General features: G+C 38.9%; 2 protein-coding genes across 2 annotated transcripts; one reads left to right on the top strand and one right to left on the bottom strand.

Annotated features, from left to right (window-relative positions):
• Positions 1 to 926: 926 nt before the first annotated feature.
• Positions 927 to 5,320, top strand: LOC104952518 (uncharacterized). The gene is made up of 8 exons (XM_010779354.1): positions 927 to 1,031; positions 2,180 to 2,218; positions 2,377 to 2,592; positions 2,698 to 2,973; positions 3,130 to 3,408; positions 3,539 to 3,745; positions 4,467 to 4,571; positions 4,659 to 5,320. The coding sequence occupies exons 1-8, from the start codon at positions 998 to 1,000 to the stop codon at positions 5,063 to 5,065; spliced, it is 1,563 nt and encodes a 520-aa protein (XP_010777656.1). The 5' UTR covers positions 927 to 997; the 3' UTR covers positions 5,066 to 5,320.
• Positions 5,321 to 7,527: 2,207 nt separating this feature from the next.
• Positions 7,528 to 22,305, bottom strand: LOC104952517 (vesicular glutamate transporter 1-like). Its single transcript, XM_010779353.1, has 13 exons — positions 22,104 to 22,305; positions 14,704 to 14,956; positions 13,811 to 13,929; positions 13,606 to 13,720; positions 13,404 to 13,491; positions 12,782 to 12,868; positions 12,139 to 12,275; positions 11,227 to 11,376; positions 10,987 to 11,119; positions 10,337 to 10,447; positions 10,037 to 10,164; positions 9,480 to 9,549; positions 7,528 to 9,328 (listed from the first exon to the last, which is right to left on the bottom strand). Exons 1-13 carry the CDS (start codon positions 22,163 to 22,165, stop codon positions 9,051 to 9,053), a joined length of 1,731 nt encoding a protein of 576 aa, XP_010777655.1. The 5' UTR covers positions 22,166 to 22,305; the 3' UTR covers positions 7,528 to 9,050.
• Positions 22,306 to 22,600: the final 295 nt, after the last annotated feature.

Raw genomic sequence — 22,600 nt, 5'->3', positions numbered from 1 at the left:
GGGCTTTTACTTCTTTAACTTCTTATCGTTGTATAAATATTTATTTATTTTATCCTACAACAACCTACCCTGTCACCAAACTTAATTTCCCCCTGGGATTAACCAAGTGTTTTGATTCTGATTCTTAGCACCTGAATGCACCACTACTTTGATCTAGCTCTTTGGAAGGATCACAAGGCTCTCCTTTAACACAAAAGGACTTCATCTTTCAAATTATTATAATATATTATTATTATTCACAGGATTTAGGGCCTAAATTGTGATGCAGCTCGTAACGGCTCCTCTTGCTTCTGACTTATTCTGTCTGTGCCTTTCATGCAACCTCCAGAGCCTCCACACCATGCCTTGTTTACTAAGTGAGTTTAACTATTGTTTCCCCAAAAGTGGGCCTGCTTTTAGTCTCGTTTGAAACTGTTGTTTGCCTTGTTAGCTTAGCTAGGATTCAGATATACCATTAACTGTCTTTAATGTCTGTTTAATCCACATTTGTCATTTTAAGTTACTCCTCTCTGATATTCTGTTCACCCTTATGCTGTCTGATCTCTCCTATAGAGCAGATGAGGCTATGCAGGTAAAGCATTTGTATATATGTGCATTCATAAGTGCAAGAAAGAAAGTATTAAATGCCCTCTGTACACTTTTACAGGCTTTTTTAACCATCTACTTTCAGTTTCTTCTTCTTATTATTTTGTCTAATGCATTTCTCGGTAATGAACTGAGGGTCTTTTTTAGTATTGCATGGGGTTTTGAAGTTCCTCTCTTCCTTCCTTAGTCACAATTTACTGCGAAGATGACAAAAAAAAAATGTTGTTGTTGCAGTATTTCTAAACCATAAGAATGCAGAATATCTATGTTACAGTTTTTCCTCTTTTAACTCTGCTAAGCTCAGCCGCAAAAGCAACTTCCTCATTGAGACTCATAGCCACTTAGTGTCTGGTCACCTCCGGGTTTTAGTCATTGTGTCGTTTCTCTTGAAGGTGTTGCTCTGACCGTTCCCATGAGGGGAATTACACATCTGCTGCTCCTGGCAGGTAAGAGGAATCTAACAAAAAGGTTGATACAGTTGAAAGTAGTTTCAGGATTGTAAAGTTTTTGTTTGCTGAAATTGAATTATATTAGTTTTATAAGGACTTGTATGTATTTATATTGTGCAAAATATCACATTCTTTTTGTATGAAGATTTAACAATGAATCTTAGGGTGGAGTTGTCAATCTTGGTGATGAGAGCAATAAGTGTAATTTCCAACATAGCTGATACAAAGTAAAATGTTATTATTTTTAGCTGAATTTTGTTTAATGTATTGCATTTGACATTACACAAATACACCGAGGTTTTGCCTATATAAAAATACCTTTGGTGCCTTTTTGCAAGGAACTGAATCCGCAGCGGTAGGTACTCTAACACTGATCTATCAGCGGAGAACTTATGTGAGAGAGGAGTAGGACGTTGGCACAGCTCATTTTCAGCATCTCTCGACAGAACAAATAAAGATTGAAACAAATTCTGAAAATTAATACATTTCGATTTAGATGTGGATTTGATTTTGCAAATAAATAAAAATTATTTTACATTAACAGCTTCTCTGAATGTGTTCAGGAAGCTGTGTAACAAATATTATTTAATGCAAGATGTTATTTTACTGAATTACTTTGAACTAAAGCATAAATATGTATAAGGACACGTTTGCATGTCTTCAATTATTACACTATAATGTGTATAACTGGGCAAACACTTTAAAAATACTATTTATATTTTCTGTATCCAAACATTGAACTCAAACAAGTTTTCGAAATGTTTTTAAATATAAAACAAATATTTTACTCCAAACATGTCGTGAATAATTTATCTTTTAATGAAATGATCTACAATTCTTCCTTTCCGGTTTTGGACTTGGACTGGTTCGCACTAATTTTTCTTCAACGTTTTTTTCCACTTAGACTACAAGTTTCTCTACTAAATTATTTAAAGTAACACTGCCGTCAATTTAGAAAAAAACAAAATAGATACTTACTTAAGCTTGAATAAAAAGTCAGTATTTTTGCTAAATGTACTATTTTAATTTTGAATCAGTGTCTGAAATGTCCTGCTCTAAACGGAAGAGACAATATAAATGGTGGAATATTAGCCATGAGAGACTTAGCTTTTATGAAGGAATAACATCTTTTGGATTTTTTACAGCGTTTGTGCTCCTGGGAAGATGTCAGCTAAAGCCACATGGTAATCAGTGTTTACATATTGAAAAAAATCCTTTCATCTTCCGTCTATCTTTTTTAGCAGTTGATAATGTCATGCCCTTTGTGATTTCTTTAGATTACATAAACTGTGCCTATAAATACTTGACTGTGTTTATTTTCCTTTATCTCCTACTTCCTTAGTTACTATGTCCCCCGAACTCAAGGAGATCTTCCAGGGAGACTTGTTTTATCTGAAATGTTCAGGTAAAAGCAATGTGATTTGGTACTTCAACGAAGAACAACTTCCACCGACAAGCGACACCTGGAAGATAGGAGTGGCTGCCCCCAAACACTCAGGCAATTATCAATGTGAGAGCAATCAGCAAAAGAGTGAGAATTTCAACATCAAAGTCTTAGGTAAATATACCACAAGAACATGTATTACGGTTCAAACTCCCATAAATGTAAGGGGAGTTTGAAAGCCCTATCACTAATAGTATTTTTAATTGATTTACCATTCAGATTACGTTCCCATTGCATCACTCACCATCGAGACAGGCCATCCAGTGGTGCGGCGCGGAGATTCGGTTACTCTGCAGCTTGACAATGAGGATGGTCTTCAGGGGTGGATGTGCTGGGTCTATAGAGGAGAGAAGTCAAAGAAGATTAAGTTGAAGATTAAAAACAACACTGTGAGTTTGGTCTTTCAGGTTAATAGACTGAGCGTCCCAGAGACCATTTACTGGTGTAGTAATGATACTCAACGCAGAAGTAACCAAATCACACTCAGGACCTCAGGTAGGCTTTTTCTTTTTATTGTTTCACAAAGCATTTTCTATTTGTTTTTCACCTTGAGCAAACCCTTTCACCTTTATTAGCATTATTGAAATAGCCTCAGAAATTGTATTTTTAGCATTTTTGTATGCCAAAAATCAATGTTTCATCGTCTTTCAGATAAGGATATCTCGCTGGAGATGTATCCTCTGCCTGCTGTAGTTGGGGAGACTCTGACCCTGAAGTGCCTGGCCTGGGGTACAGATCAAATCAGCCACGCCGCTTTCTACAAAGACAATGGTATCCTTTCGAGCGGCGCCAGTCCTACCCACACAATCTCTAACGTGACAGAATCTGCAATGGGAAGATATAGGTGTCAGGCCACCTTCACGTACACAATTAATCCTCCCGGCGCCCCATACCAAGTGACCTCTGAGGATCAAGATGTGTTTGTCCAAGGTACGTTCACCCAACCAACACCCTTTGACTGCTTCTGATGGCTGCTGTATTGAATTTGGTTTCCCCACATGCAATTGTTTCCTGTATAGACCGCTTTTTAAGTCTGTCTTCTCATTTTTATTTTTTTCAGTGCCTCCTTTACTGAGGGCTTTTCTCTCTTCTGGCATGTCATGTTCATGTCCACATTGCCCCAATTCAAGCCCCTACCATTGGTATAAGTATGAAGATCGGCAATGGGCAGCTATTGGTTCCAGCCCACCGAAATCAGGCGGTACCTATGCATGTAGAGCTGTGTGGCACATCGGGAGATCTTCTCTCAGTAACGTCGTCAACATCAGTGAGTTACTGTTTTTGTTCTTGCCAATGTACATTGATACCCAAAAACGATTAGTTCTGAAAATACGCTTTTTTCGTTGCCCGCCACCATGACTGTTCATTAAACACTGCTAACAGCCAGCCTGGAATTGATGTAAAACACTTTGGAATTGTAAACACTGAGTACTACAGGTTACTAATTTATTTTATGGAATATATCAAGTAAAAGTAATCTTTGAAAATGTTCTGAATCTGCCTAATTTCATGTTGTTTAAATTCATAAACAAAGTTGGACACATTGTAAGAGTCACATCTACTAACACAAAGGGGGTGTGGAGTTTGATGGCATTTACAACAAAGAGAGGCTTTAACAAATGAAGGAATAGAGTTTCATTATGGGTATTGCAGGATCCAGTGTTTGTGGATCCATCATGGGTATTCAAAGTCAGCATGACAGTTTGGACCATTTGTTGATTCCAATATTGTGAGCCAACCTGTTTTATGGCAGTGCAATACAAAGTCACTGGGGTCACTGGCCGACACCTTTAAATATATTTTTTATTCTATACAAATTAAGTTTGCACACAGCTTATTTGGCCTATCAAAGCTCTGCGAGTTGTAACATGTTGCTTTGAATATTAACATATAAAACCACTACAAATGCTGCTAACGATGAATTCAACTAATATAACACATCCAAGGGTCAGTCAGAGGGATTTCAATTTCTGTACGTTCTGTCTCAGTTTCAGATCAACCTCCAATCCTAATCATTTTACTTTGTGTGATGGGCGGACTGGGATGTATTTTAGGAGCTGTGGTATTGTTCAGATATTTTAGGAAGAGAACAGGTGAGTAACTACTACTTCTTTTTCACTTTTTGTATGCACACTTAAGGCACCACATAAGGCACTTATTTTTTTATTTTATTTTTTTAGGAGCAATTTACGAGGATTTGCCACTGAGGTCAGCAGATGAGAATTATGAGATGCTGCAGAAGGGTGCCCAAAGGGAGGGCGAGTACGACCTCCTCCAGGCAGGAGCAACAGGTGGACAGAGGAGAACGGAGGAATATGAGGCACTGAATAAGGATGAAATGAAAGAGGGGGTGTACCACACTGTGAAAATTGAGGGTGCAGAAGGAGCAGAGGGAGGGTATGAAGCACTGAATAAAGAGGGAATGACAGGGGGGGAGTACCACACTGTTAAAATAAAGGGGGAAGTTGGAGCAGAAGGAGGATATGAGGCACTGAAGAAAGAGGGAATGAAAGGTGGGGAGTACCAAACGCTGGGAATGGAGGGCACAGGTGGAGGTGAGTTAGGAGGGAAGAAGGACAGAGACTGAGAATATGAGATAGTGAGGGAGAAGGAGGACAAGGCAGAGAAACAAAAGACTAGACAGTGAACAGATAGGTCTCATAGCTTCAATCATCCTTTTACCTTTTTCTTTTCAGGTCAGGTAATGTCTTGGTCATGATGTTAAAATGATTTGACTAAACCAACATTACAGTGCTGTATGGGGAATGTAAATAGATGAAGGTGGCTTTGGCTCATGCATTCTGTAAAAAAAAGCTTTTGATTTGAATAAAATAATTTAGATATTAAAGTTATAGAAATGCTTTGAAATAAGGTTTTGAGATTACCTATATAATTGACAGGGAGAAAATAAGGTTGATTATATTATGAATATAAGAAGGATTGCTTTATCAAGCTATTTCAGCTATGCAGTATGCTTATATTTCTTTGCAAAGCCACATAGTTTCCTTTGTGCAATAAGTGAGAATGTTGTCTTGAATTGCCTGTTTTTAGTAACAATTGAATTTGCATAAACAATATTTTTTGTGTTTTACTAAAAAGTGCATTATTGTATAAGTTCTGCTTTAGCATTCACATGTACAATCCATTTGAATTTAATTGTGTGTGTGTGTGCTGATCATATATCAGTTGCACTGCGTATCTTGAGCTTCAGTATCCTTCCTGTTGTATTTTATGTGCTGAAATAAACTTGTGGTCATACATTTACTCCATCATCACATACAGATAATAAATGATCACATTCAATCCAGGCGTACTCTCTCAATGTTTGTGATACAGAGGAGAAAATAAAGGTCGACAAAATGTTTCTTTGACACTCTTTAGAAAGGGGGGACAGCTCAAGGCAACAACCAATGTGGTTAGTTCAGAAACAAGAGCAGACTACTTTATTTGAACTGTTTGGGGATACAATCGAAAACCTCCAACCTACAAAGAAGCCTCTCTCCTCTAAAACAAAAATGCTAAATACATTAAATGTTCTCTGGCCTAAAACAAGTGATGAAAGCTCAGGCTACGCTACATGGTAGTTTATATGGCATTAGCAACAAACACCCATTTCCTGCTACATGCTATGCACTGGTGGTGGTAGATCATCTGGTTTGAAAGGGAAGTGGCTAGCTATTTTTAAGCACTACTTACCTTTGAATGCAGGAAGTATAATGTTGTTACTTGTAGAGTGTTGTACATTGTTTGCTAGCCGGACTTTAGCCATGGCTTTTAACCGTCAGTACTTGCCATTGGTTGTTAGTTAGCTTGACAGTAAACATAGCAGTTTACATGAGGGATGCACGGGTCGACGTGTTTTGCTGCAACAAAGTGAAGATATTCCTGAATGGAGGTGCGCATGTATGGTCGCATTGGACGTAGAAAAGTTACCAAGAATTCAAACTCTTGAATAAGCCAATTATCAAAGACTGCGAAAAACCCTAACGTTTTACGTCCAACAGCTAACGTTCGATAGGAGAGTGTGAGAAAACGAGCGCCATTAAAACAACAGAAGAAGAAGACGAAGAATAAGAAGAATCCAATAATGTGACTACAATTTTAAAACCATTAAATATTGTAGCACTCGAGTCCGTGTAGTTCCATTTCAGTTTTTGTCTTTCTTCAACCGGTAAGCAGACTGCAATGCAATAATAACTTACTTCCCTGTCATAAAGTCAAGTTCTACCAAACTCACTACTTCACACATCTCTTAAAACTTCCCCCTGTGTTTGTACTACATTAATAACATCTGTTTAGGGTATAAAGGCTTTTGCATACTTTTTTTTTTTTGTGGAACATGGACCAGAATACGTTTTATTAGGGAAAGCATGCGTTATGGTTTTTTTAAGGTCAATTCTAGCAATAATCCAAACAACACATGGATGATTGCAAACTGGTTGGCCTGTAAAAAACAACAACACATCCCGACAGCACTCTACTGTGAATCCTGTGGGAAGAACTGGAGTACCATCCAGGTAACTAATATTTCTCCCACTGGCAGATGGATTTAAAATAATCCCCTGGATTTTAGAGATTGGAGCAGAGAAGGGGGATGAATCCCTGAGTTTCAGTGCTTCTTATGGGCTGAACAAAACTGGTGAGTCCCTTGTTCTGGTGCCATGAATATCTATTTTTCTTCTACATTTCCATGCCCTTATACTTTAGCTCAGAGACCGATCGATCGTCTGGAGATGAGTACAGCATTATTGGAAACATGAAACCACTGTTTCCACTGTTTAAGGACCTGCATTATCAGTGCCTGAATCATGCATGAAGCAAAGGAAAAGTCGCTCGGTCGAGGGAAAACAGATGCTGAAATTAAAAATTAAAAAACCTAATTAAAAATGTAACTGTTTATTTTTTTAGCGACATAGTTTATGAACCTCCTAATAGCAAAAAAAAAAACATAAAAATTGAATAATTGCATTAGAATAAAACTAATAGTAACTGTAATTATTGTACAGGAAGGATCACCTCTAGCTTTTATTATACAATATTTTCCACATGTACATGATTTTTACAGATACAGTTTAAGTTTATAATCCAGAACATTTAACGAGAAATAAATGAAAAACAGTAAAAACATTTAATATTTAATTCATCGGAAAAACAGTATCAGCCAAATTGATACCATTCATGATCTAACACATGGATATTTTACAATATTGAACCTTTTTTTAGGGGCTAGATAGATACATTACAACATCTACTAACAAAAGAAAAATGAATGTTCTTTAATGAACAGTGAAATGTCATTGTTTTGTTGTCCATTATGAGCCTTTTTGTTTTACAGTGTATGTAGTTGCTGCGCTATATCATAATGTAAAGGGTAATGAAAATCTTCCTTTTAAACAAGATGAATGGAGATTTACGTAACGGCTCGACAGTACCATTATTCTTATTTTATTCGCCCAGCGTTTTAATTTTGACATGCTACACAACTGGCAACACCCAGGCTTCTGATGTAATATGCTAAATAATTAAATAAACTTAGAGCATAAATTGTAACATAATTGAAAAATGTCAATAAAGCATGTAATACAAGTAAAGCATATTGAACAAAATCCTGATGTTTTAAAGAAAACTGTCTTAAAGAAACACAATAAAAGTGTCTTGAACGACTTTGTGAAATACTGATCCTATTCGAGGCTTTTTTATCTCCCGGTTTGTCAGCAGGCAGACAGGTTCGAGGCCTAGTACATAAAACAGTTTTGTTCAACGAAACCAAAGTGCTGCATCTAAAAATATCAGTGTGGGCTATTTAGAGTTCACAGAGAGCTGTGTACAGAAGTATTTGCAGGTGTTCAAACACTTTGTCAGTGGAGAAGTAAACCAATACTACAGAGCAACATCTTTCATTGTATTGGCACAAGTAACATGCTTTTTCTTAAAAGTGTACACATTAACGACATTGTTTTAAGGGGAAAAAAGCTTTCATTATGTTGTGCGAAAACCTTATAGATCTGGTTTTGGATATTTCCCTTTTTATCTTCAGTGGAGGGGCATACTTTATTGGGGTGCAGACATTTCTTAGAAACCAATTAATGAAACTCAGTAGGTTCTCACCCAACAACAGAAGTACGCTGGTGACCAATGTGCGCGTAACAACTTGTGAATATGAATAAGAGGCATACAAATGACCTCCTGTCAGATAATATAGACATTTCTACAATTATTACAGTGTTAAACATCAAAAGCCACAGAAGGCCTAAAACTCAACACTCCTCCGAGAGAGATATTGCAGGGAGGGGTATGAGTCCTAAAACACTCTTACTTAGATTGTCTGCCACACAAGGTACACATTGCACACACAAACACACATTTTACATGTACTAATGTCTTCACCTCCCCTGTGGAGACTCTTTGAATTCAGTTCAGTTATGATAATACAGTCAGACTTGCTGAAAATGGTGCCCTCCCGATTTGAAATTCGCACTTTCAAAAGTTCTTCATGCCATCACGTGAAACTCCACGCTGCTGATGTTCTGTTTCTGCCTCGCTAAAGGCTATGTGCAGAAGGTCTGCTGGTTTTATGTGAGCTTCTTGTCCACGCCTCCTTCATAAAGGTAATTATTGGTTCCTTCTGGTTGGACATATTCCTCAGTTTTGTCCCAGTCTGAGACCCAGCCTCCTCCTCCTCCGTTGGGATCCGTTCCCTGGGTGGTGGCTCCGTAGCCTCCCCCCCCACTTGTGCGATACAGCTCCTCTGTTTCGTTTGCTAGCTCGTCCTCATCCAGGATGCCACATTTATCATCACTCTGCTCTTCAGGCTCCGCCCAATATTGCTTCTCTCCAGATGCAAAGAGTCCTGCAGCCCAGAGAGAGGAGCAATGCATAATAAATAAAGTGTTCATTTGTGTCAAACAGAATGCATGGTTGGTTGCAAACTTGAACACTCAAATGCTCTGGTCAAGGAAGAGTAAAAGGTACATTGGAAAAGTAGAGGGAACTAAACTCACCGTAGAATATAACACCTGCATAATGAACAAGCGAGGCGATAAGAAACACTCCCTGCCATTCCTCCCTCGTCTATCAAAGCAGGATTAGAGCAAAAAAAGAGATATTATAAGCATGAAAAAAGTTTGTGTTTTATTTTTGGTTGAACACAACCAAATAAACCAATCAAAGATGGTGTGTCTTTTGTTCTATGAAAGTCCTGGATAGATTTTACCCTGGTGAGTAAAATGCTCCAACGCCCTACCTAGAGGGTAGATTTAACTACTCTAATTGCACAAATTAAATTTATATTGGTCCCTCTTCAGTGATACAGATCTCGGGGTATTCATATAACATATTTAAAATGAAATCATTCTGAGGAAGTGACACCTCTGCTGCCGATTAGGAAACATTATTTATAACTGAACTCAGGTGGTGGCGCACTGTCTAGATACTGTATACACAATGAGGAAATGCAACATCAAGTTAAAATGCACACAACATCCCATGGTAACAATAAAATCACACCCTCAGACAACATCATAAGAACAGACATGCATTTTATAACATAAGCTCTCACCTTATGCTTCGTCATTGCACCGACTATAAGGGGGCAAACCATACCAGACAAAGTGCCCACACCGTTGGAAATACCCATGAGGATGCTAGCATAGCGCGGTGCAATGTCAAGGTGGTTGACATTGAAACCTTATGAGGAAGGACAAATACAACATGAGCAAATAGGTCAAAGTTATGAACACATAAGTTATATTAATTCTACTTTATAGTATTTCAAACATCAATATTTATAGGTATCCTCAAATGAAGGGGTTGTGGATTTTAATGATGTGATTTGAAAAAAATTATATTTTGGTTTCACCTGAGATGGCAAAGCCAGAGAAACCCACCGCCAGGACAAGGAATGAAATGGCCATAACTTTTGTATGAGAAAATCCCACCACCAGCAGAAAGGTGGCCTCCATCCCAAACCCTGAAATACAAAAGAAATAAAGAAACAAAACAGAGACAGAGTTTAAAATGTTAATGGAAAAGTCTTAAGGCAAGGTGCTTGTTTAAGTCATTTTTCTTCAGGCCCTTTTCTTATAGAATGTTGTTGACTGTTCCCCAGTGTTGACAGCTTCCCACAAAGTGATATGTACACCGTATGCTTCTCCATTTCACTTTGCCATTGATTTCTCTCTGTAGTTCAAAAATAGCTGACAGAGGTAGGGATTCTGCTTTACAGTGAGTCATCATTTCCCTCATGCAGCAAATGTTTTCTCACCACAGCTAACTGACAAAACTGTTGTTAACCCCAGAATTAGGCAATGAGTTTCTGTGAAGTCTTTCAGTTTCGCGGAATCATCTTTCTGACTAACAATAGGGCGCTTAGAGGCTTAAAAATGCCAGTAGACCTTTGATCAATATAGCTACAGTGGTGAAGTCTTGGTAGAAAAGGTTCAGTAAGCCATCTTGGAATACTTTCTGTTATTCTAATCTTGCTTTCCCTTTGTTTTGGCCCTTTCTTACCTCCACAGTTCATAAGTTTCCTGACGTTAGTGGTCGTCATGATATGGTTAGTTCGCAGATAGTCAGCAAGCTGGCCACCAATGGGCACGATAATGGTCATTACCAGGTGAGGAAGTGCAGAAACTAGGCCAACCTTAAGAAAGAAAAGGGTAAGAATTATGTGTTTTCATGCAAACGGTCTATAGCTTTGAGTTTCCTCAGCTGTATCATGTTCAAAGAAAAATGTTTGGTTCCTGTTACCTTGCTAATCTCGAACCCAAAGACTTCCTCGAAGTATGCAGGCTGGCTGATGAGAAGCAAGTAGAAAGTCCAACTTCTGCAGAAATTTGCCACGATGATGGCGTACACTGGCATGGACGTAAAGAAGGCCCTCCATGGTGTGTTGAATTTCTGTTAACACATCAAAATGAGTTACTTAATTCACCTTGTTTTAAATTAAACTCTATAAATATAGTGTTAATGTACAGTTGCTGAGCTGAATCAATTACTTGTCTTTATTTGTTTAGGTTATTTTGGTAATAAATCCAGAACATTGTTATTAACAAAAGTACGAGTGCAGTAAATTGTTTAATTTCTTGAGCAGAAGTTACCAAAGATACAGAATGTATTAATATATCCCTTGCGCTTTCATTTGATGAACTACCATTGTACTTTACCATTTTTAGAATTTCAGCTCATGATAAAGTCTGACACCCAGGTTCACTTCCTCACTCCTGAATTGCTCTGCTTGTTACATTTCTTTACACTCTTTGTTAAAATGTTCAGGCAGTCGGGCCCATATTTTAACCTTATACATGTTTAGCTGCAACTACTCCTTTAATTTTCAATTAATTTGACAGTGTTTTTCAAGATGAATTTCCCAGTTTAGGACCTGGTTTACAAAATGCCAGATAATAGAGAAAGGCAAGAAAACTCCATATTTGAGAGGCAAAAAAAAATCAAATTTCTGTCAATTTTCAAGAGGAATCTATTATCAAAATAGATCGATTTTTTCTGTCCATCAACTTTTGATTATTGTCAACCTATGGTTGCAGTTTTATTTGAATCGAGAGAGGGAAATGTAACAGACAATGCAGGACTGTTCTTGTTAAGGTGAGCCAAAGTGATGTGACACAGTGTTTAGATCATATTGTACCCGAGAAATCTACTGACCGTTACTGCAAATTGTGCTGTTTGGCCGATGCTCTCCTCAATATACGTTCTCTCCTCCTCAGTGATGGTGGGGTGGGCTGCTGGACTTTCATAAGACACCATGAACCAGAAGCAATACCACATGATCCCAAAAGTTCCTGCAGAGGGAAGAAGCAAGGAAGGAAGGAAGGAAGGAAGGAAGGAAGGAAGGAAGGAAGGAAGGAAGGCAGGAAGGAAGGAAGGCAGCAGGCAGGCAGGCAGGGAAGAGAGGAGGAGAAATGTCAGTGTCAAAACTGGCAGGAAAGGTCACCTTGACTGTGGCTGCTGCATCTGCACGGACTGGGGTACATGTTGAATCTTTACTTTAAGGGTGATGTTTTTTTCTTGTTCTCTTATTTATGTTGCTGGCCTGCGTGTCCTCTAAATGTCAACATGTGTTAGCATTTACTGTGTTACTGCATGTTGTGCATAGTGATGGGTGTGCATACACACCTTTTGAAATCAGCATTTTTTTTAACTGTGTTGTATTGAGTATCATGGCAACAAACACACTGTACTATATTTCACTACAAGAACTGTGTAGTTTTTTTCTAAGTTACAGTTTTGTCGGGGGGAAGAAGCCCTAGTTTACAATCGATACATTTCAAGGTCAAAGGTCTCTTACCGTAGACGTAGAAAACTGATGACCATCCAGAGTACTGGACCAGGATCCCAGCTAACGGCATAGCGATCACAGCACCAGCGTAAGAACCTAGAAACAAAAGAGACACATCGGGTTAAGGTCTGCAACTTCAATCTATTTCTATTAGTCAACGTTGCTCCTTAACTGTTTATGTCAAAAAATCGAGTATAATGGTGTTTTCAAAATACTTGAGTTCAGATTGCAAAAAAAAAAACTTGAACTAGCATTGGAGTAGCTAAAACTAAGGTGGCATTCTTGGTTGAAAAATAATATTTTATTGATGATCATTGTAGTTGCAGATTCATTTGTATTAAATAGGCAAACTTATAATGGACTAATAGTTTCAGCTCTACAGTAACTGTAGCCAGGCATGGCTCAAATAATTAAAATATACTTTACTGTACTAAAACCTGCTGGAAACAATTTGCCCTACATTTTGTTAAGAAACAAATGTTTTTATTGCATCAATGTCAACTTATGTGACCATTTCATATTCCAATCCCCGATAAAATCCTATATCATTTGCTCCCTAATCAAGGCTATTTTAAACTAACAATTACTGTCTGTTAAAGTGATTACAACCATTCATTGATAATGGACTCACCACAAAAGGCTGTCGTAGCCAGACGACTTCTTTCAAGAGGTGGCGCCCATTTTGCCCAAATACCGTGACAGGCCGGATATGAAACCCCCTGCAGGAAAGGGAAGGTATTACATTGTGACAAATGCTCTAAATAAAATGTAAATATAAATCTGTGTCTTCAGTCATTTCTTGTTTTTGTGATTTAAGTTAAAAAGTGAAGCACCTCCACAAGTCCTTGACATATTCTGACAAGGATGACACAGCCAAAGTGCATCCGGGCGGCTGCAGGGATGAGCATATTCAGGCAAGACGTGGCCACTATAGCAAAGCCAAACACTCTGGAGGAGAAACAAATAGTCAGTATGTTCAATATGTATCAGAAAATGAATAGATATCCCTTATAGAGCATAACTGGTGGATAAACAGACCTGTTAGCTGCAAACTTTTGACAGATGAACCCTCCTGGGATTTGGGTCACGATGTATCCCCAGAAGAAGGAGCCGTGGATCATTCCCACTGTTTCTGGATCCCAGTCAAACTGAGCTTTCTGTTGGGACAAACACATGATTTATCTGCACGTGTACTTGAATCTGTTTAAAAATATACAACACAACTGTCATGATTGATTACTGGTCCCCATGAGGCTTGTGCTCCACCACTGACTTATCATCAATATTCCTTCACATCACTTAGCTGTGTCAAACCTTGTGCTCTGATGACGACTCAAATGGCTGTAACAATGACTGACAGACTTCAAGAGGAGCCTTTGTTTGACATTTACTTTCACACAATCAACACAGATTGTTAACATTGATACATTTTTGATACTGTAAAGTTTGAAAACAATTGTTAGCAGATCTCGCTTTGAAACAGGAAAGATCCTTTCCTATACAAAGATGGAGGCGCAAAAGTTAATTGTGTACTGTAGAGTTAAGATTTCCCTTTTCTGAATTAAGGGGCCTATTTTAAACTATGAAGACAGAGAAGAAGAGCCAACGGTCAGAAACCATGTGTGTTCACCAAATGTTCATCTCATAAATAAACTAATAGGGCACAACGAGCGTACAGACTACCACAAACATTGTTCAATACGTAGAAAGATAAACAATTTGTCCGCTCAAAGATTTGATGGGTTCTTTCTTTGCCCATGCTACACCACTCTACAAAGTTTCGTAAATATCGGTTAGTACACTTTCTTTAAACCGACCTAGAGGAAACTGATCCGAACATAAACATGACCTCCTAGGAAGATTTAATAATGTGGAACATAATATTACTTGTTGCCTGTTGTGTACTTCCCACGTTCTCCACCCTAACTCACCACTATGATCTCTTTGTCGTCCTTATAGACGGTGTGGCTGTTGACCATGCTGACGATGGCCACGCCTAAGTTACATCGGATACCGAAGGAGATGCAGAAGCCGAGGCCAGAGAGGATGGCGATGATGTAGCGCCTGGGCAGCCCGAAGCACGTGCAGTCCACCACGGGCAGCTCCTTCTCCTCCACCAGCTCCGGCCGGCCCTCCGCCGACAGCTCGATGGTCTCGCCATTGTCCTGCTTCTTCTCAAGAGCTCTGTGAAGAAGGAAGTGGAGTGAGTGGGAAATGTATGTAAAGTATTGTAGTTTTCGACCCCAGAGGGACACTTTGTCTTGTACCAGAAATAAAACATACACTAAACCGTAATAAAGGAAGTACAAGATTATCTGTTTTGTTAAAAAAGAGATTGTAATTGTCCAATCTTTTAGCAAAAATGTTGCATATCTTTTTAGTCAGCTTGCGATTGTTTGGTATGATTGTCTGGCCTACCTATCAGTTTTCAAAACAAACCTTTTGCGACTTTGTATAGTCCCTATCAAGGGAGCTGGACAATACACACCAAAAGACACATTAGAAAAACAACAGTTGTCAGTGTACTGTTTTTTATATCACATAAACGACTAAAGAAAGTGTCTCGAATGCCAGGGAATAGCCTACACTAACTATAACTGTATTGAGCCCTTTATAAAGAAAATATTTAACATTTAGTTATCTCTTTAATGTCAATACTTTGAATACCCCATCGCCATCAGGGGGGAGGATGTGGAGGTGGTGAACAGCTACAAGTTCCTGGGAGTGCACTTTAACAATGAACTGAACTGTTCAGACAACACTGATGCTCTCTTCAGGAAGGGACAGAGCAAGCTGTTCTTCCTGAGGAGGCTCAGGTCATTCAATGTGTGCACGAGGCTGCTGCAGATGTTCTACCAGTCTGTGGTGGCCAGTGTGCTCTACTTTGCCGTGGTGTGCTGGGGTGGAAACACAAACACTAGGGACACTGGCAGGCCGAACAAGCTCGTGAGGAAGGCTAGCGCTGTAGTTGGAGTACAACCAGACAATCTGGAGGAGGTGGCAGAGGGGAGGACGAGGAGGAAGCTAGACAGACAAGGGGTCACACTGTTTCCAGACACCCATGTTAATATATATAATATGTAATATTAACATATGAGCCAATTTGTATATGTCCATTTTCATTTAAATTCATAGTTTATAAGACCCAATATGTATATATGCTCATTTTTATTTTTTTGTATTCATTTCTTATTTCATAGTTTCTCATTATTATTATTATTATTATTATTATTATTTTTATTTTGTATTTTGATCTTATTTTTGATTGTATTAATCTGTGTGAATCTGTGCTATCCTGTGTTTTCACCCTTACCCTGTTGCTGTTTGAACAACTGAATTTCCCCACGGGGATTAATAAAGATCCATCTTATCTTATCTTACATTTATTTTTGAGAATCTATCAGCCAGTGAGCCAGCCAAGGTTGTGAAACAGATCCTGTTCTGAAGGGCTTGCAGACTGACATCTTGGGAAGATAAAAGATGTTCACACAATCGTTCTCACTGTCAATTTGACCGGTAACTCTAGCACCTTAACAAGAGACCTTCAGCACAGTTAGCTGTCAGCCCACCGCCACTGCAGCTAGCTGTCATAACTTTGACTTATCCTGTCTTCTCTGGGCGTTAATATATCGGGTGTTTTCGTATTGCAGACATTCATCTTCACCAGAACCAGCTGACAGGGAGGAATACAGTGTGGGTATAAAAAACCACAGTCCGGTGCTCCTGCTCTCCTTCCAAACAAGGTTAACACATTACTCTTGTTCTGCCCTCGTCCATAAACCTATGTTGATATGGCTTTCTGAGAAACCCTGAGAAACCATGACCTCTGCCAGTCTGCAGTCTTTCGGGCATCAAATATGTATCTAAACGCAGCGGGTCATCTATTAAACATGACATGTGCAATGCTGTGTTTTCAGATCAGGCTACAGCGCTGCAGGTCCAGATGCTGGAGCACAGAGCCCCCTTTATATCACGACTCTATTTATTATACATATTTAGCTTTTCATATCGACATATTAAGTAAAAAGGCAAATATCCTTCCTGCCTTTGTCTGGTAAATGTAATTCATGACCTCCGTGAGAGATGAATACAGTACATGGGAGTACGTATTAGTCCATTCAGCCCTGCAGCTTTTAGTCAAAATACAAGACCCAACAGTGCAGAGCATGAATAATGCCTGGACTGGGGGATGGGGAAGTTTCTTTTATAGATTACTTTACATGACAGCTGGTTATGCAGGAGAGAAAATAAGACTGAGATCCTGGGCTAGAACTGAACCACAGTGGCCATTTTGAACATTTATCATTGTAAGGTTGACAGTCAATACTGTAAATGGAAGAGCATGTACACACTTAGAAATATGTATAAGTGCCCCAGGGATAAAAGGAAATCAAGCTGCCATGGACAGTGTATGCAATTGAAGAAATAGCCTAAAAAACAAAGATATCTGGTCAGCGCCCTGTAACCCTGCTGACAAACAGATAAACAAAGTATACCTAAAGCCAACTCAGCGATTTCTAGGAAATGAATGTGTGTGGAACAATCTGAGTCAGCAGGCATAGAAGTAATAGATAACTTCTTTGTTTGTGTGCTGGGGAAGCAGCTTGTATTGGGTTGAATCGGCCGCCATATTGGATACCTGGTCTGTTGTTTGAAGTATCATGGGTAAATGGAGTTGCATTGATCACAGAAAATATGCTTCAGGACAAAGATCCTAACCAACCAAGTTAACACTTTGAACACTTCATGGTTCACTATGAGACTGGAGGTGTGTATGTATGTGTATGTGTGTGTGAGCAGCTAGTCATACATGTTCTTAAAGGAACAGTCCAGAAAACATGACCGGCATGACCACAGATCTTCCCATGAGGAGTTTCATGTAGGAAAAATGTTCTTTCGACCAAACTACATCCATCAACAAATGAGCAAGATGCCCTCATGAGTAGGTGCACGCTTTCTTCTGCGTAGTCATACTGTAGGTGGGTGTACATCGATAGAAAGAAAATAGTTCCTAACTGCCCACAACAAGATAGATTAATAAATAGAAATGCAGGTAAAAAAAAACAGTACTCTGGGATGACTGTCCCTTTGACAGCTGCTGGAAGGAAAACTAGCAAACTCCCATCTTATATTTATTTACCATTGAACGTTTGAAGGTGCAGAGATTTAAGCTGTTCACCACTGGGCTCACAAACACCTTAACATAATTTGTTTGTGCAAAAACATCCACACTATTTTCCTACATCCTGCTTAATGTTGGCCTTTCTGACTAATTCAGACTGAAGGTTTATTCTCTCCGCTGTGAGACTTTGTTCCTCTGCGTTTTCTAACGATCCCCTGTCCTTAACCGTAATGTCACCGCTCTATCAAATCACCAGGGACGAGGACAATCTCAATTGTGAAATACCAGGGTAAGAAAAGCACCGGCTGATCTTTATAAAGTCGTCATTGCAGCTCTCTGGCTTCACAAGATGTGCTTCCCACAGAGACTTAAAGATGACATTGAAATATTGAGTGACAAAAAGAATATTTTTTCCAATAAAGCTTTTTCGAGATGTCACCTAAAAGAATTGTCAACAAGAGTAAGCAAAACATCCACACAAATATAAAACATACATGTAATATTATGAGTTATTGTAAGCAGAGGTTCTTAAAGTCTCCACACTGATCAAGTATTTATGATTTCTCACTCTTGAATTATTAATATCTCTGGCTCTCTTGGACTATTTTTGTCTGTGAGGGCTTCATTCTTCCTGTCTCCTCCTCGATTCTTTAACCCTGCCTTTCATCGTCAACTCCCCTGACTCACACATTGTCTCACACAATTCGCGACATTCCCTTTTTCTTCAACACCAATTTATTTCTCAGTATCCAGAGGATGTCCACCTTGACTTTTCATTCTCTGCAATACTATAGCCAAAATGCACATGCCTGTATTCACTTTTTTTCTTCAAATACACCTAATCTGCCGCAGTGACATTTCCCGACTGACCGAGTTAAGGAAATCCGTTGTAATCCTCACAAGCCACCTAACTACTCATCACACCACGTTGAGGAAGTGTCTGGTGAACCAGAAGAAATGGCTTAGTGTTTACCTTGATAGCACATAAGAAAGCTGAATTTTCCTCGATCTATTCTGCTAAGGTTGTATTCCTGGTTCCCTGTCCAAGCTAATATCTTAATTCATACGTCAAGGACAACAGCTGAGTCAACAGCTTGGCATCATTGATCGGATAAAAGGAGTCAAATAACCGGTGGAGATTGTGGTTGATGAGCTCCTCGTGACACTACTACGAAGGACCTGCTGAACCTCAATTGTTATAATACCAACTGTGCACTGTTACAATCACTATGGTGACACAAGAGGAGGTCATTTGCATTACATCTGAATTTAATTGAAAGAATGCTGTCCTGTAGAACCACTGAGGAACCTCAGACATATTTGAACCATTCTTACTGATCAGACGCAGACATCAGTGGCTGGAAGCAGAGAGAGGAATAGCAAGGAATGTATTTATACATATCTAAATATAGATCAGACCGGCATTGATAAATCCACGAATCCATTAGTAAGTCAGGAACTATTTTGATAACTGACTCACGGTTTGGGTTATTTTGTATGTCAAAAATCCACTTGTTTTAAGGCTCTAATGGGAACATTTGCTGGTTGGACAAGACAAGGCATTTTATTAGGCTTTTCTCAATAGAAAGGAAAATATCATAGTTTAGAAAAGGGCAGAAAGATTTAAAAACAGAAAAAGAAATGAATATACCCAACAAATAAGAGATTATGAATATCGAACAATAATAAAACACAGCCATCAATAAGCAAAGATAACAACACGTTTTTAAAAGTTCTTATAGAGTAAAAACACACATCTTAAACTCTACAGGCCCATGCATGCTTGCTCTGCCGTTAAGCAGCATGTCGCGTGCGGACAGCAGCACCGGGCGCGGGCCGGTGCTCGTTACGCACGGCAGAGGTACCAAGGGAGCACCTGGGAGCATGTGCGCACTACGGAAATGAAAGCTTATAGGCCGGCTGTGGTTAGAGAGGCCTAATCCCGGCTGCGAGGTGCCCAGAGTGGGGGGGGGGGTTGGAAGGGAGCCGATGACCAGCTATCGGGCTACTTAACGGGAGAAGGAGAGAGGTGTCTTAAGGTGTACGGCCTGCAGGGATTTACGTGGGCCGACAGCTTGGACGAGCAGAGGCTATTCTTGGAGAGGATTTAAGTGTTTAGACACTACATGCAATCCCGAGAGGAGGAACGAGGAGTTTATCAATACCTTTAGATAGCCTTCATTCAGACTCCTGACTGACTCACACACTTTGTTCTTAGCTGGCAACGTCAAGTGCAGTTTATTGCCAAAATGATTTGTTTAAGAGCTGTTTAAGCTCTAAAAAGCACACTTTAATTATTTGTGAATGAGGCTTGTGGCTCTTAAATACCATATAATGTCAATGTCTGACCTTTCCTGGTCCACCATGACCCCAGGAAGTCCACCATCACAAGCTTTAATGCTCTGCTTGGGAAAATTTGAGCCTTCATCGAAGCCTGTTTGCGCCACAGGGAAAAAAAAAGAAGTCCTGTAAGTCAATATATTGATTTATCTCAATATATTTACTTAGCTATCTCAATATATTTACTTAGCTATCTCAATATATTGACTTTGCTATCTCAATATATTGAGTTATATATATATTTTTTTTTATTGAAACAATGTCAAATACAGAATAAGGCACATGGACATCAATGTTCATCATATAAGCGGTACAACTTTATATTAAGGTGCACAAATTAACCATCCTCAATAACCCTCTAATTAGGGCTTATTTATTGCAAGTAAGGAAGTTGTTGTACATGAGCTTTGGTCTTAATATGCTCTCCTCAATATGTCTAAAATTGCCTCCTCTTCACACTTTGTAAATACATTATCGCAGACAACTACTGAAATGAACCTCAACAGCACATGAACAAAGTAGGCACACGTTGAAATATCTGTTTAAATGAACCACTAAAGAGAGGTTCAGACACATCCCAAAACATGTCAAGTTTCTCCAAAGGCTGAGAACACATACAGCCTGTACTTTTAATAAAACTGATTTTTAACAGAGTTTATGTATTTGTGACTGTGTGACCTGCTTGTATGTACTTATACAATAGGTGTACTGTTCTCTCTGTGTTGTACTGTCTCAGTGTGAACATAGATTAAACAGTCAGCCAAACTCTTTTGAGAGCCAAGGAATGAGCAGCCATGCTCCTTTATTGACTTATTTGCAGTCCACTGACATTCAAACGGAGTGAAACTATACAAAAAGAAAAGTTACAAGGCACTTAATGATCTCATACATGCAAGTGTAACATATACAGATTACTTGTAGAATATGGTCATGTAGAATAAGGCATTACTAAGTGTTTTATAATGACTAAGAAAGAGCCAATATATATTGCTAATATGCATGTTAATTAACAAATAGTGATGGTGAATTTGTGTACCTTAATATAAAGTATACCGCTAAATATAAAGTATACCGCTAATATGATGAACATTGATGTCTATGTGCCTTATTCTGTATTTGACATAATTGTTTCAATAAAAAAAAATATATATAATTCAATATATTGAGATAGTAAGTCAATATATTGAGATAGCTAAGTCAATATATTGACTTCAAGGTCCTCTTAAGTTTATACCGAGACAGCATAACAGGCCTCAGATCATGCGTGTTTAGTACTCTCAGTAAATGTAACATGTCAAACATACTTTGAGTACAATGGAACTGAAACACACTGCCAGACAAAACAGCAAGGCTTCCATAATTTAAAAAGGTGACAACACAGCAGAAAAGCCCATGCATCCAGCTATTGATCCAACGCCTCATCTTACACATACAGAACAGTTTTGGCCTAAAATGAAACTTAATTCCGTTTATTTGTTCCACAGAAGTGAAGAAGACAAGGATTCATTTGAGGTTTTAAAAGCATGTGTGTGCACGTATTTTATATATAACAGCTTCTGCACGACTGCAGTTAAAGTGCTAAATTATTCATGCGAGTTTCTTATGTGACAGATTCATGAACCTATAGAGGGACAGATGTTGTGCCAGGTCATCCAACACCACTCTAATCCAGGCCTCGGGAAACATGGATTTTCTAATAGCACTTCTGCTCTCTTTTAAGACAAATAATATTAATAAAATCGCCCTTAATGCATCTTAAATGTATTTCAATAAAATAAACTTTCTTTTTTACGTGACAAGAAAATTACACATGAATCGTTTCAACAGTTTCTGGATGTCATTTCTCCCAGAGATTTTTCTTTTACATACCCGTATATTTTCCCGAGAGTCTTGGCTGCAACAATCTTGAACCTGTCCGGTCGGATCTCCATCCTCACGCCTCCAGGATCCGACCAATGTGCACTCTTTGCGCGCTCCCGATTGAGCGCACAACCTTCTCCTCTACTACCTCCGCCCCGTGTTTCTCACTCACATATAACAAAAGAACTACTTGTTTCTAATTGATCACTTGCAGTTTCCTGTGTAGCGGAATCTGTAAATCAGGGTTACTGAGATTTAATCTGCTTCAACTAATTTGATATAAAATAAACCGAGCAAACATTCTCAATCCCAGTTTGTAAGAGTCCTTAAGGTCCAAATGAACTTCTTCACTTGCTCCTTAAATGTTTTTTCACGCAACTTCTGACAGGATTCGTGGTAAAACGGTGCCTCTGGCCGTGGTCCTGAAACCAGATTACCGCTGCCCGCGCGCTAATCTCTCCAAGTGTGTGTAGTGAGATAGCATGTCACTTCCTTCCTCGCAGCCG

This window comes from Notothenia coriiceps, unplaced genomic scaffold (assembly GCF_000735185.1).
Source record: "Notothenia coriiceps isolate Sejong01 unplaced genomic scaffold, NC01 NC01_scaffold00020089, whole genome shotgun sequence".
NCBI classification, from domain to species: domain Eukaryota; kingdom Metazoa; phylum Chordata; class Actinopteri; order Perciformes; family Nototheniidae; genus Notothenia; species Notothenia coriiceps.
The sequence above is the reverse complement of the archived record's forward strand: the minus strand, read 5'-3'. Positions and strand labels throughout refer to the sequence as shown.

Excerpts from the sequence above, each read along its gene's own strand:
- LOC104952517 (XM_010779353.1), bottom strand. The coding sequence starts at position 22,165 with ATGGAGATCCGACCGGACAGGTTCAAGATTGTTGCAGCCAAGACTCTC. Across the intron at positions 13,930-14,703 it reads ACGACAAAGAGATCATAGTG|AAAGCTCAGTTTGACTGGGA; the intron begins GTGAGTTAGGGT and ends TTGTCCCAACAG. Across the intron at positions 11,377-12,138 it reads CAGCACAATTTGCAGTAACG|AAATTCAACACACCATGGAG; the intron begins GTCAGTAGATTT and ends ATGTGTTAACAG.
- LOC104952518 (XM_010779354.1), top strand. The coding sequence starts at position 998 with ATGAGGGGAATTACACATCTGCTGCTCCTGGCAG. Across the intron at positions 3,746-4,466 it reads CAGTAACGTCGTCAACATCA|TTTCAGATCAACCTCCAATC; the intron begins GTGAGTTACTGT and ends GTTCTGTCTCAG. Across the intron at positions 4,572-4,658 it reads ATATTTTAGGAAGAGAACAG|GAGCAATTTACGAGGATTTG; the intron begins GTGAGTAACTAC and ends TTATTTTTTTAG.